This window comes from Ceratotherium simum, chromosome X (assembly GCF_057802395.1).
Source record: "Ceratotherium simum simum isolate JZ-2026a chromosome X, ASM5780239v1, whole genome shotgun sequence".
In the NCBI taxonomy this organism is placed as follows: Eukaryota; Metazoa; Chordata; class Mammalia; order Perissodactyla; family Rhinocerotidae; genus Ceratotherium; species Ceratotherium simum.
In genome coordinates, this window is record NC_141940.1 from 84,910,868 (window position 1) to 84,926,184 (window position 15,317).

Consider the following 15,317-nt stretch of genomic DNA (forward strand, 5'->3'; position numbering starts at 1 on the left):
TGCTTCTGTCCCCCCTCTACGGATCACCCAACACAGGCCTGATACATAGGGAATGGTCTGTATGTGCTTCTGGAACACAATTGGGCTAACCCCAGGATAGTGTGGTGACCGCAACTCTGAGGGTCTGGATTCCTATCCCGGTTCTACCACTGGGTAAATTATTTTAGCTCTCTGAGCCTTAGTTTCTTCATCTGTAAAATGACAAAAATATAGACCCTACAGGATTATTGTGAGGATTAAATGAAGAGAACATAGGTAAACTGCCCAGCACGGTGCCTGGCATTTAACAGCTTTAGCTATCACCCAGTAAGTGCTGCTGCTGCTAATTAACACCCTGCCTCAGGCCTGGGGTAGCAGCAATTACACAGAGCCAAGTACCAAGCCTGGCCCCACCACACAGTACCTGGGGGACCTCAGACAGGTCATATAAGCTCTCAGAGCACTGTCTCATATGTAAAATGGGGATTCACAATATGACACCATAGATTTACTGTAACGATTTGAGGCTGTCAAACATTCTGTGTGGAGCCCACTTCTTAGAAGCGGCTGGATAACTTGCAGCAGTGATTACTAAGGATAGCAGAAGGAGCTCAGACCCTTGGGCCAAAGAAGCCCAGGAGGGAAGAGGCAGTCAAGGTGGACTAGGGCAGCCAGGGAAGGCTTCCCAGAGTGCGTAGGCCTAGAGTTGGGCCCTCTCAAAGCCAGAGAGCATTCAGCAGGCCATAAGTGACAAGATTCCAGGCAAAGGAAGTGGTGGGAACTGAGAGCTGGGCAGTGCAGGCAACCAGGCTGTGCTGAACAGGAGGCAGCATGGGAGGGAAGAGCTGGATGCAGCTGGGGCAGCTCTGGGGACTGGTGGTGTCTTGGACATGTGGATGGGGGAGCCACGGAAGGTCCATGAGGTCTTGGCCACCCCAGATTGCCAGGAGGTCAGAACAAGAAAGAATCTTAGAGACTATCTAATCCAAACTCCCGTTGGACAGATAGGGGCACTGAGGCCCAGAGTGGGAGGCCTCCTCTGGGAACAGAGCCAGCAGTGGCTCCTCCTCCCACTTCTCCTCCCAACTGCAGCACTCCCGTTGCCATGGGGACATCCCTGCTCCCCAGGTGTCAGCGGCTCCCCCACCCCCACCCTCCTTCCCTAGCAACAGGCCACCTCCTCTGGCTCTCCTCCTTGCATGCCTAGCAATGCCAGCCTGGTCCCCAGGGCTCCCGAGTTCCAGCCTGACCCTCACTTCAGCAGCAGTACCTCCAGGCCTGGGCTCCCTCCGCTTCTGGTGGCAGAGGTATTGGCCCCTCCTGCCCCTCTCCATTTCCAAGTTCTACACTTCTCCACATTTCTCAAAATTGACGATCCAGTATATGACAATAGGGTGAGTTGGGGGAGGGCGCAGGGCACTATACAATGTATTGAGCCACTATTTTATCCTGAGCATTGCTTTACTTCAAGTTCTCTCATCAACCCAGAAAAGTCAGAATTATTGTCCCCATTTTACCGATGAGGAAACTAAGGATCAAAAAAGTTAAGTGATTTCACAAAGAGCACACAGCTAGGAAGCAGGCTCTGCTGACAGCTAGCTTTGTGATCTTGAGCCATCGCCAGTCCCTCTCTGGACCTTGGTTTAAGGTGCCGGTAGGTTTGACGACTTCTCACAAATCTACAGGAAGTCCAGACACCTTTCTCTGCCCTGAGCCCTTCTGCAACACCAGCTGTTCAGCTCTAATTAGACTCCACACTTCCTCTGGCACCCCATACTTAGAAGCCCTCAGGCCTGGGCCCTGCCAGGTGGTTTTCCATCCACCAACCCCGCTCACTCCTTCCTGTTCTGCTTCCACAACAGCCGAGGACTAGCCCCTCTCCTTGGTGTTCCTTCTACTCTCCTAACCTTCCCCCTCCACATCCCCCCAATGTTTATTTGATGAGGACACTGGGGCTCCAAGGGGTGAACAGATTTGTCCAAAGTCACATAACTAGAAAGTAACCTAGCCATAAATGGAGCCCTTTGCCTGGACCCAGTTGCTGCCCTTTCTATGCTGCAGAGCCCAGCCTCTCTCCTCCAATCTTCCCTGGCTCCCACTGATGACAGAAGGCGTCTGTGACCCAGCCCCAACTAGCATTCTGAACTTTAACATTTGCTCCTTTCCTGCCCAGATCTGTTTTAGCCCAACCGGCTGCCCCGGTCTCTAGCCCCACCTCCCTTCTGACGCATGCTGGTTCCACTTCCAGGGATGCCCTCCTTATGCTGAGTCGGTGCGTCAGTCCTCCACAGGCCAGCTCAGGAAGCTATCCCCGACCCCTAACTGAAGTGAGCTCAGGAGTTTACATGCAGGTCCTGAGAGCATCATCAGATGGTCCCACCTGGCCCTGGTTCCAAGTTAAACGGTCTTCCCACCACGTTTGCAAGATCTTGCCCCACAAGTGCTGTTTTAGGTCCCTTCCACAGCCCAAGTTTGACCCTTGCTTCTCCAACTGCTGAGTTCTCAAGGCCCCTGTAGCCTCCTCGGACTGTGGGCCCAGGATGGATGTCAGGAAGCACGTCTTAGTTAAACAAATGCTGGCTTTGGAACCAGACAGCCCAGGGTATGAGTCAGAGCAATGCCACCCTGGCCCATTGTTCTTTCCTTGGGCAAGGCATTGACCCTCTGGGGAACCTCATTTTCCTCATCTGTAAATCAGGGATCCTAATCCATATCTAATAGGGTAGTTATGAGCATTAAATAAAATCATGTTCAGAGTTCTTAGTATGTGAGGAGCAAATGATAACTGCTATTATTACTAATATTAGGATGAGGATGAGGATGATTATTATCTGCAAGACTGTCGAGAGCTCCTACAGGGATGGTATGGGCAGGGCTCTGGGCTTGGTGCCAGGCAGACCTGGGTTTGAATCCTGGCCCAGCCATATATTAGTTGCATGGCTATAGGCAAAACCCATAAGCAGGTGGAGCTTCAGTTTCCTCAACTGTAAAACAATGATGATAAGGCCGGCCCAGGTTCCACCTACAGTGTCACTGAGAGGATCAAACAAAAGAAAGTCCCTGACAATTTCTGTAAGTTGTAAAAGCCCAATGTATGTCATCGTATGACTTATGATTATGACAATTATTAATTAAATACCCTGAGCTATAGGTCCCAAGAACTCCCCTGCTGGGCAGAGCTGAGAGGTACAGATGCCTTCAATCGGGTTCCTCACCAAGTAGCAGGCATATCAACAGGGATGCCTGGGATCCTGTGCTCAGAGTCAGCCCAAGTTGCCTTTCTCCAAACCCACAGTGGGACAGTGGGATCCATGTCCTTTGCTAGACTTGTGCCTTCCTAAATGTTAGGACAGGCTGTGCCCATGCCGTACTCCTTGGCTGCATGCTGGGATTAAATGTGTCTCATCATATACCCCTTGCCTGGACACTGGGCCTGACTGCATCCATCCCACTCCCCCTGCTTTCCTGCTGGCCAAGTGTGCTCCCATCCCACAGCCCCCACCTTGGCCCTGGGTATCAGTGTGCTCATCCCATACCCCCTGCTTGGGATGCTAAGACATGGTGTGACTCATTACACACCTCCGTCTGTATACTGGGATCCTCTGCCCCCCTCCCATATCCACTGCCTGCGTGCCAGGACCTGGGCGCTGCATATGGTTGGGCAAGCTGTGCTCTGCACAAGGGTTCACAGCCAAGACGGCACGAGTGGGGGCTGAAATCCAACCTGTGCTCTGCTCACTGAGCTGGGAACCCTGGTGAAGGGCCGCAGTAGACCAGTGGAAAGGGAACATTACTCCAACAGATCTGCTCAGTGGATTCTACTCTTCACAAATGTGCTGCATATGCTAGTCGAGTGTACCCATCCCATGCCTCTGCTGCCTGAGCCCATCTCATCTCAGAGGCCCACCCCATCACCCCTGGCCTGGATGCTAAGAGTGACTGGGCCCAACTCTGAGTCCCCCATCATTCCCAGTCAGTCCCTATACTTGACACTCATGTCTTCACGAAGCTTCTGATGGGTTAAGGCCTAGGAAATGCACAAATAGCCGTTGTCTCTACCCCAGTTTTACTCCCGCCTCCTCAAGTGGCAGATTGATCACACCCTAAAAACTTACTGAAGCTTGTAAACCCTTTTTTACCAAGCATGCAAAAAAAATGTGCCCTTGTCATCATAATGTATATTTCTACATATGTGTAGAATGCGTCACATCAAAAGTCTATCCAAATCCCACTACTCAGGGCTAGCACAGTTCAGGGTGGAACGCAAATGCCAGACCAGGGAAGCCCCGCTTCTATCGTGCTCTCTTCTCCTGGGAGGAGAAGGTGGAGAAGGTGCCAGGTCCAGGGCCGACCTCTCTGCAGGTTGGCTTTCCCATCTGGGCAGCTCCCATGAGCCCCTCTGGGGTTCAGCCCAGCTCCTGAATCATTTAGGGTCAGAGAAACTGAGGGGCAGTTTTCAACTCCCTCCCCATGCCTGCCACATTCACCCTGGCACTCCCACCCTACTCCATACCCACCCCTAACACCAATGGGACAAAACCCCTGGATTTGGCCCCCACCCCTGCCCTTGGATTCCAAAGTAACAAACTGGAGGCCTCCATCCCAGTCCCTGCTCCATCTGCCAACAGCTAAAGAAAGAAGGTACTGACCTGACTGTTCTGGAATTCTCACCATCAGATCTGAAAGGGAAACCAAAAAAAAAATGACAGTCATCATATGCTCTCTACCCTTCTTCTCCCTCTGCCCTATGCAGTGGCCTTGAGGCCTAACACATGTCATGGAAATGAGGGGTAGGGTACTTCATGCAGAGAGAATAGCCAGTGCAAAGACCGTGAGATGGCAAAGGGCCTGGCCAGTTGTTTGCACAGGGAGGACAGTGTGGCTGGGGTGGAATGAGAGAGGGGAAGCACGGTCAGAGGTGAGGTCCAAGAGGTGCCAGGAACCAACTATGTGGGGCCTGGTGGGTCATGGTGAGGAGTGAGGCCTTCCTTAGAGTGGCTGAGAGGCAGCCTGTAGCTGCAGGCAGGGGCAAAGCCCGAGCTTTAAACAGACAGAGACCGAGCCTCAGATATTGGCTCTGCCACTTACCAGCCCTGTGACCTGGGCAAGTCACTTCCCCTCTCGGCATCTGAGCCTCAGTCTCCCCACCTGTAACACGAGGCAATCCTTACAGGGCTATTGGGATAATTAAGCCCTTTGGAACCCAGCAGACAAATGCCAGGTGTTATTAACAACATAGAAAAGGCTTTGCCAATTGCCTGGTCCAACCTGCTTATTTTCCAGATGAAAAGAATGAAGCTGAGAGGGTAAGTGAGTCAGCTGCTGGGCTCCTTTCTACTACATTGGTCTGCCCTCTTCATTGTGAGGCCCCCTCAGAGGCAAAAGAAGGGCGAGAGAAGAGAATGGAGTGGGGGACAGCTTTGAGGGAACCGAGGAAATGAGTGAAATCTGAACCACACCCCTCCGGCTGCTCCTTCCCAAGAGGAGTGTGTGTGTGTGTGTGTGTGTGTGTTTAGTGGAGGGAGGGTTAGGACAGTGGAGCTGGTGCATTGGGGGTGGGGAAGGGGAGGAAGAAGGATGAGAGAACTTTGGAAGAAGAAATGGGAAAATATGGGAAGCAGGCCTCCTCATTCCCTTTGTCTTCTTCTTCTCTTTCTTTCCTACTCCCCCCCACCCAGTCCCATGCCAACTCCAGAGAAGACAGAGATAAACACATCACAGGCTCTGTCCTCAGGTGAGAGAACCAAGACCATCTTAGCTAGGGTAGCGTCATCTATGCTGAGTGAAAAACAAGAGAGGGACATACAGAGAAGGGAGGTGAAACTCAGAAGGGAGCATTTGTTGGAAGAGTGAACGGAGCACCCACCAGCGAGGTGGGGCAAGCAAGCATCAGGGTGCTGGAGCTCCGACAGTGGGTGAGTACAGCACTTCCAGTGCTGCTACTTACTAGCCACATAATCTGGGAGAAGGCACTCCCCTTGGTCCAGCCTCAGCTTTTTCACTTGTAAAATGGGGCAGGGGGTAAGAATCCCTCCCCTCAAGTAGTGGCTGTGAAGCTCTGCCAAGCACAGTGCCTGGTACATAGGGCATGCTCAGCCAATGACAGTGGTACCAACCTTTAGCCTTCATAACTCTCTAAAGGGAGAGAGGACCAGAGCCACAGAGCACCTTTTCACGTTTATTAAAACTTTCCATCTCACTGAGCAGCAACAAGATTGCGTCTGAGGCTTGGCTCAATTATTCACAAGCACCAGGTCAGAGGAGCCTGACTTCAATGACTCCCCAGCTGCCTATAGAATTGAGGCCAAGCCCCTCAGCCTCACTCCCTAACACTAACCCTCTGCTTTAGGCAGGCTGGTCTCCTCGCCATCCCACCTCACCCCCAAACCCCAGCACGCACTTATCCAGTCTATTGTATACCAGGCCCCGACCTGGGAATACAAACCCTCAAGGAGCTCACGGACTGGCCCCAAACTTCAGTCTACTTGAGAGCATAAGCAACATATATGAACATCTCCACCATCACGTGAACGATCACTGAGCACTACTACGTTCTAGGCACGGTGGCAGGCTTTTCTCGTGCATATTTCTTTTGATCCTGCCAAGTGGGAATTACTCATCCAATTTTAAGATGATGAAACTGAGACTCAGAGAAATTGAAATGATTTGCGCCAGGTCACACAAGTAGGAGAGCTTAGAGTGAACCCCAAAGCTCGTGCTCTTACCACCACACTCCATTGTACCAGTAGCTCAGTGCTGGGCACTCATGCGCCCTTAAGGTAAGTTCCCTTATCCTAGTTCCCCAATGTCAAGACAGACCCTTCCTCTTCAGGGCTCTTTCTTCAGAGAGGTTACCAGATATGTACCTCTGCTCCAAAAGCATTTCTATGCAATGGGTTACAGTTGTTAAGATGTCAGTTAAAGGGAGCAAAAGAGCTCCAAGCCATGATGCAGAGTGAATTAGTCAGTTCTCCTCACTGTAGACTGATTCTTACTAGTTTGAGGGTATATGGCATCAAAGGACCCTCAGTGTGGGAGTACATCCCACCTCAGAGGTTTACAGCCCTTTACACATTTAGTACATTATTAGTTATGTATAGATAACACTCATCACTAACTCTGTGCTATCCTACACCTCTTTGGGGCTAATGCCCTGCCCAATGGTCAGTCTACCTCTTATGCCATGAAGCTGGGCTGCCATTATTTTTGGAGGCAGCACAGACTGGTAGAAACAATGCTGGGCTCTCTTATGGCTCATTCTCTAATGGGCTGCATAAACCTGGACAAGTCATTACTTTCTGGACCTTGGTTCCTTATCTATAAGACAATGGGGCTGTGTTAGTTGAGTTCCAATCTTCAGGCTCTAAAATATTTTTTTTTTCATTTAAAAAGGTAGATTTTTTGTTGTTGTTGTTTCTTCCTTTTATTTATTTATTTATTTATTTATTTATTTATTTATTTATTTATTTTTAGTTTCTTCAGAATCCCAAGATTTCTCCCTTTTATCAACTGGATTCAGCTGTCTACATGTAGAAGCAGGGTTCCAGGCCTCCCTTTATCAACCCCTGTCAGGAGAGGAGATCAATTTCTCCTGCTACTCCCACAGGCTTCTCTTAATAAAAGTCCACTTAGGACCCTGGTTTTCTCAAAAGGCTTGGCTATGCCAGTTCCCATCCTCAGGAGTGATGCTCAATAGGCAGTAACTTATAGAAGCCTATGAGTATAGTGACCATATTTTCTGAACCAAAACCTCGGCATGTAATCTGATGAAGGATTTTGATGTTGCTGCTTCCAGGTACAAGAGGCAATCTGGAAGATGGGGGATGGCAAAATACCAAAAGTTCCTGCAGACTTATGGGGACAACAGGGCAGAATAATTGAAAAGAATATAGGCCCTCAAGTTGCCATATTGTGGTTTCTGCCCTCACCTCCCGACTGGATTCCCTGCGTCTGATTTTGATCCTCCAAGCCACCTATAAACAGTACCTGGGGAAACAATAGGGTGCCTGTCCCCAAGAACCGGAAATTAGATAAACAAGGTTGTTCTCTGAGAGTTAAACTAATAAACATAAAATGCATCAGAAACGAGATACGCCAAGTTACCTGACAGAGACAGACTGGTCCTTAAGCCAAGATTTGAGTAACATGTCTAAAAAATCAGGGGTCCAACAGAAAGGAGATTGAACACCAAGGAAAGCAGTTTTTTTTTTTTAGGAGATTTGAAGGGCAACAGTGAACAGGGCTCTTCCCAGGAGTTCTCCAAGGAGAAAGAGGTGGTACCCTGGCCCAGGGATCATACAGTTCTCTCTAAAAGCTGAGAACCAGCCCTGGGGCAGCCAGCCACCTTCTCTCCCAAACATCAACTTGTCTAACTGCAAGTCTCTTCAATGGACAACTCCCTTCTCACATTGGCTGCTAAAGGAACATCTCTAAAGTGAAAATCAATTGACGTGGTTCTCCTGCTTCAAACACTCAGTAATTTCCCCACTGACATCCCTTCCAGGCCAACTCAAGCTCTCCAAAGCTCTAAATCTCACACTGCTCTCCCATTTACTTTTTTAGCACATCAGTATTTGCTACCTGGAACACTCTTGCTCCTCTTTATGGTTTTTAATTTTTTTTAATTTTATTAAAGTGATAGATGAAATAGTTTAAAAAGCCAAATTGTAAAAGAATCTTAACAAAAATAATAGTCTCCTTTTCAACTCTTTTTGTTATTTTTTCTGAGTTCACTTTCATATTTCTAAAGTGTACGCTCACATTGTTAATCTGTTTTGTGTGTGTGTGTGTGTGTGTGTGAGGAAGATCAGCCCTGAGCTAACATCCATGCTAATCCTCCTCTTTTTGCTGAGGAAGACCGGCTCTGAGCTAACATCTATTGCCAATCCTCCTCCTTTTTTTTTTCCCCAAAGCCCCAGTAGATAGCTGTATGTCATAGTTGCACATCTTTCCAGTTGCTGTATGTGGGACACGGCCTCAGCATGGCTGGAGAAGCGGTGCGTCAGTGCGCGCCCAGGATCCGAACCTGGGCCACCAGCAGTGGAGCCTGCGCACTTAACCGCCAAGCCACGGGGCCGGCCCTGTTAATCTGTTTTTGAAATTTTTTTCTTATGTGTGCTTTTTAAATTTTATTTGTTAACAAAGAACACGTGTATATATATTTTCAAGTCACCCAGTACTGCAAGGATTATAACAAAAAACACAAATTCCCCACTCTACCCCTCCTCCCCCTCAACTCCCATTCTCAGAGAAAAACCATCTGCAAGTTTTTAAACTGCTTTTTCGGGTATTTACCTCCTCGTTTCTAAAAAACACAGGCATCCTTCTATTTCTTGATTTATTTTTTTAGTTTTATATATTATGTATTGAATTCCTACTGTGCAGGGAGAGGACAGAGCTCTCTTACACACACTACCACCCCCAGGCCCTAGTTCTCATGCAGGTACACACGTCCCCTCCTCTCATACTACCATGTAGTTATATCACGAAGTTTTGGTTAAATCAATATAGGTGGCTTACATTATTATGACTGCATCGATACTAACAATGGATAAATCATGTCATATGCTATAATCACATTTCCTTTCCCATAAAACTTCTTCTTTTCTCTGGCATTGATTACTATTATCTTTTTTTGCTTGCTTAGTTTTCTTCATATATATGATCAATTCTCCCCAAACTCTGTCACAAGTGCAGTTCTCCTCTCGATGTTTTGACACATCAGGTAGTTCATTGGATTATTTTTTTTCCCTCGAGACATCCATCCTCGCTATGATCTAGACTGTTTGCTCTCTAGGCCTCCACAAGATTGCCCTAAGATCTTCTCCCTTCCCCACCACTCTGGGATTCCCTTCACCTCTCTTTTGTGTTGGGTTTCCCATTTCCTAGATTTATTGGCCGTTTTTCTGAGTTTTTGTCCACATTTTTCTGGAGCACATTCTCCAGTGCTTCCTGAGAAAGGAGGCATAGGACATAAAATCTTTAAATCTCACATGTCTGAGAATGTCTTTATTACACCCTCACCCTTGATTGATAATTCAACTGAGTATAGAATTCTAGGTTGGATATTGTGTTCCCTCAGAATTTTGAGAACACTGCTCTATTGTCTCCTAGCTTCCAGTGTTGCTGTTGAGAAGTCCAATGCCCTTCTTTTTCTTGATGCTTTGTATATGATATGTTTTTTCTCTGGAAGCTTGTAGCATCTTCTCTTTATCGCTGGTATTCTGAAATTTCACAGTGGCATATCTTGGTGTGGCTCTTTTTAACATTTATTTTGCTGGTTACTCAGTGCCATTTTCATTCCTTCAGTTCCAGTACATGTTCTTGTATTATGTCTTTGATCATTTCCTTCCTGCTGTTGCCTCCATTCTTTATTTCTGGAACTTCTATTGTTGGAAGTTGGAGTTCCTCAACTGATCCTCCAATTTTCTCCTCTTTTCTCTTCTGTTGTCCATCTCTTCCTCTTGTTATTCTGCTTCCTAGGATATTTCCTCACCTTTTATTTTCTAATCCTTCTGCTGAAATCTTTATTTTGGCTCTCAGTAGCTTTAATTTCCCAGGTAATGTTTGCTTTTTTGGTCATTCTTGCAGGTGAATGGTCTTCCTCAAATAGCCTTGTACTATCTGATCATCTCTGGCTACCTAATGCTTGGGGGTTTTGTAAACATTAGTTGTATTGAGGTGTAATTTACATAAAATGAAATATACCTATCTTAAGGGTCCTTGGCGATCAGTTCCCATGACACTAACAAGCTGATGGGAAGCTCTGTGTGTAGATGGAGCTTGACAGGTGGTGGGCTTCACTGCAGTTACTGGGCTGAAAGCCTATTCTTTTGTTGGAAGACTCCCAAAAGTCATCTTTTGCGTGCAGCCCTGTTTCACCCCATCCTTCATTGTGTCTGGTGTCCCAAATCCCAGAGCCTCTTAACTTCAATTTCTCCAAAGAATCAACCTCCATCTGCAGAGATGTGGCTGATGGGGGCTGGGGGTAATCCCTGACTGGAGGTGGTTGGGGAGGGACTAAGAGGGTCTGTTAACAGACTTTCAATGTTCTCCCTGTTTTCAGTTCCACATCTCACCCTGCCTTCTGCGGTTCACAGTACCTCTGGGGCTCTCTAAGTGTAATAGTTTACTTCTGGTCAGCATCCCAGACCTTACATGTTTCTACATTTTTTATTCCTTTATTCGTATTTCAGTGGGATTTGGGGAAGCAGCAGAGATAAATGAGTTTATTCAACTTGTTGTATTTAACAGGAAGTTCCCCTTCTTATTCCAGCCAACTCCTATTCATCCTCTGTGACTCATTTAGGCAAGACTTCCTCCAGGAAGCTTATCTTAATGTCCCTAAGGGGGATGAAGAGCCTCTCCTCTGTTCTCCCACAGAATCCTTTTCTTGCCTCCATCACAGCCCTGATCAAACTGTTCTGAAAGTATCCATTTCCATGCCTGATGCTCCCTGCAGACTGGGAGCTCCTGGCAGTCTGGCACTATGTCTTAGTCATGCCCATACCCCCAGTTCCCAGGGTCTGGTCCACAGAGGTACAGAGTAAATATGTGGTGATGGAATGAATGAATAAATGAATGACTATAAGAATGAATCAGACCCAGGCAGAGGGACCATCTAGAAAGGGAAACAAGCTGAATACAATTATTCTTACACAAGGCCACTTCCCTAAAAGCTGTATGTGCAAGGCTGCTCACTGCAACATGATTTAAACCAGTGAAAAAATGGGCCAAGCTTCTATGCCCTATATTCAGAGGATGGTTAAGTACATTATGGTATATCAGTTGCCATGAAACATGACGCTTATGAAGAATATGCAATTGCATGGGGGAAATGCTCAAAAGAAAAAAATTTACATGTTGTATCATTTCAAATATATGAAAAGAATGCAGAAAATGAGGGAAATACACCAAATGTTCAGAGTGGCTGCCTTTGTGTGTTGTAATTATGGGTAATGTTTTTCTCCTCTACTTTTCCAAGTTTTTCTAAATTTTCTAATGAAAGGATGCATTAAACGTATAATTTTTTAAAAGGCTCCTAAGAAATGGAGATAGGTGTCCTGAGAGTGCTATGAACAAAATACTGTGAAGGAGACCTAAGGGTCTGTGTGCACATCCAGTGGTGCTTGCTGGGAAGGCTCCAATCTTCATTAGCCAGAGACCCTGAAGGCCCAGACCCATGGAACACCACCCCGCCCCCCTCACTGCAAAGCAGGACCTAGCTCAAGAAGCCAAAGGAGGAGGATCTTGGAGCCCAGCCTGTTACAAATCACAATATCATAGGCCGTACTGGGAAACAGAAGCAGCAACACTGGACCCCACACTTTAGAGGTCCCTTTCCATGAGGTAAAGGGTTTGTGGGGCCAAAGGAACACACCCATCAGGATCTTTGGCCCTCTCCCTTCTAGACTGCACTGTATGTACCCAGGACCCCAGAAATCCCTGCCCATATTTCTTGAGCTTACTTGCAGGAACTGTGTGGTCTTATTAACCAGATCCATCTGCTAGGCTCAATGGGTAGCCAAGGGGGAGGGAAGATAGACAGGGCTTGGATGTGGGCTGGGGTGTCCATATACATCTCAAGGTTCCATATGAACCACAGGTGGGAAGAGAAGGAGGGAGGGCCAAGGGCCTCAACTGGTACCTTGCCTGGGCCCCACAAATATAGAGGCAGGCAAATCCATAGGTCCCTAGGCCTCAGGGTTTGTAGAAGGGCCTAGCCTTGAGTGTTGGACAGATCTGAATTCAAATCCGTTTATTCTCTGTGCAACCATGGATGAGTCCATTCCCCTCTCTGAACCTCAGTTTCCCCAACTATAAAATAGGTAATAATAAAAATTCCAACTTCAGAGAGTTGTGGTGAAACTTGCTGGGGGTACAATGGCTTAGCGGTTATGAGCACCAGCTTTGGGTCAGACAGACCTAAGTTTGAATTCCAGCTCTGTCCCTCCTAACTATGTGATTTACATCTCTAAAGCACAGTTTACTCATCAATATAATAGAGATAATAATAGCACTAACTGGATAAAGTTGTTGGAAGGATTATGGTTGTAATGAATATGTAATAACAGGAAAATGCTTAAATGCAAAAAGGCTGCTTAAAAGGTCATGCAAATATTGGCTATGGTAGAGTTGACTGGACCTTCTGCACTCTCCATCCCCCTGCCTAGCTTTATTTTTCTCTATAGTACTTACCGCTATTTGACATATTCTTTTTTTTTTTTTTTTAAAGATTTTTATTTTTTCCCCCCAAAGCCCCAGTAGATAGTTGTGTGTCGTAGCTGCACATCCTTCTAGTTGCTGTATGTGGGACGCCGCCTCAGCATGGCCGGAGAAGCAGCGCGCCGGTGGGAGCCCGGGATCCGAACCCGGGTCGCCAGCAGTGGAGCGCGCTCACTTAACCACCAAGCCACGGGGCCGGCCCTATTTGACATATTCTATATCTTCTTGTTTATTTGTTTCTTTTCTGTCCCCGCCCCTCATATTCACACATTAGAACGTCAGCTCTGCAGGGCAGAGGTTTGGTCGGGTTTGTTCACTGTTTCCAAGTGCCTGGAACAGTGGGAGCGTGAAGATATTTTTCAACAGTCGAGTAGATATCTGCCAGGTAGACAGGGGTAAAAAGGCATTCTTGGCCAGAGAACAGCCAGAATATAGGCATGGAAGCATTAAGAAGTCCACTATGCTTAGGGAACCCTAGACAGTTCAGTACAACTTGAGTGCAGGGTCAAGAAGGGAACAGAATGACTAGAAAGATGAGTGGGGCTGTGGTCTTACCAAAAGGAGCACACAAGAGCCTTCCTAGACCACAGTGGCATGAAGACCTACTTGTGACAGCCAGGAAGTGGAAAAGCACTAGGGGAGAGGCAAACATGCCTCTCAAATTCAAGTGCCACCTAAATCCTGATAATGTGAAAAGCGAAAGTAAAAACCTTTTGAAATATAATTCAGGTGGAGAGGAAGACTCCTTTCTAAGGGGCCCATTTAAGCCAAGAACCAGACCTAGAAATGACAATAGGCAGGTATAGAAGTCAGGTGGATGAGGTTATGGTGACATGCAAGAAAATCTTATAAAGGTTATTAAAAGAGAAGAACAACTAGATAAACCACAGGACAAATCAGAAAGCTTGATGGATAATGTAACTGCTTTCAGCAATGGATCCACACAACATCAAAGGCCAAGATGGTGGCGGGGGTGCAAAATGAAGGCCATGGTGGTTTCAGTTGCTGGTTGTCCTTTTGCTGCTGATTACTCTTCCTATAGTCCTTGTTTACCACCACTCATTGAACAAGTTCTGGGATGATAAGGATGATGATGATGATAAAGATTGCTGCAAACTTCAAAGGAGATATTTGTCTGTCACTTTTAAAATTCCTTTTTCAGGAAATAAAGAGGCAAGTGTCACTTCACATTTTTATTTTAAAGAGAAGAAAGATAGGCAGTGACCACAAGGAGAGCCTTGAACACCAGGCAACAGAGTGTGAACGTCATCCTGTAATTGCTGGGGAGCCCCTGGGGACTCGGCCCAAGGCGTGATGAGGTCAAATGCTGCCTTCCTAACCTCATGCTCCTTTCAATCACTAAAGCAGGCTTTATTTGGTCCTTAGCATATTCTGCTTTCTAATAATCCAAAAAGAATAAAGTGACTATCTATGAAGCACCTACAATGGTCCAGGACTTCTTCTCATCATATAGATGTGAAAACTGAGGCTCAGAGTAGCAATGTGATTTACCTAGAGTCACGTAGCTAATAAGTAGTGAAGCTGAGATTCAAGTCTGGGTTTGTCTGACTCCAAAACCAATGCTTTTAACTGTTACAGCTGCAGCTTCCTTCTATCACGCCAGAGCTAAGCAGCACTTCATCTCCCTTACCAGCTCGTGAGCTTGGCCTCTTTCCCTCACCTGGCTCTGATCTCTCCTCCACATAGTGCAGCCCAAGGCTCCCCATACCATGAGCATTCAGGGAGTGCTTCTGGAAGAGACAATCATTCAAGGACAGAAGGCAGGAGCACTAGCAGGAGCATCAAAAAGGGAAGGTGGGGTTAGGCAGATTTACTGCAGTCCAGATCAGCTCAGCACTATGGTGAAAAAAAAAGAGAGAAAGAGAGAGAAAAGGAAAATGGAACAGCCCTCCCTTCTTGCCTCCCTCTGCTGGAGGCAGATGGATGGAGGTTCTGCCATGATAGGAAAGAGAGTAGGCGGAAGGGGGAGCAGCTAGAGCAGCCTGCTCTTGCAGAAGCCTCAGCTCAGCCTCAAAACTCCCTCCTGTGTGCTTGAGGGCCATCTCTGGCCCACCTGCTCCTGCTGCCTAAGCAAAGGAGGCCGGGCTGCTCTC

The 15,317-nt window shown here is 47.2% G+C and overlaps 1 protein-coding gene across 1 annotated transcript in view; it reads right to left on the minus strand.

The window, feature by feature from the left end:
• The window catches only part of IQSEC2 (IQ motif and Sec7 domain ArfGEF 2), a 77,626-nt gene that overhangs the window by 49,555 nt on the left and 12,754 nt on the right, over positions 1-15,317 (minus strand). Inside the window, 1 exon segment of the mRNA XM_014779764.2 lies at positions 4,629-4,658. Within this exon segment, the coding sequence (XP_014635250.2) occupies positions 4,629-4,658 (30 nt within the window).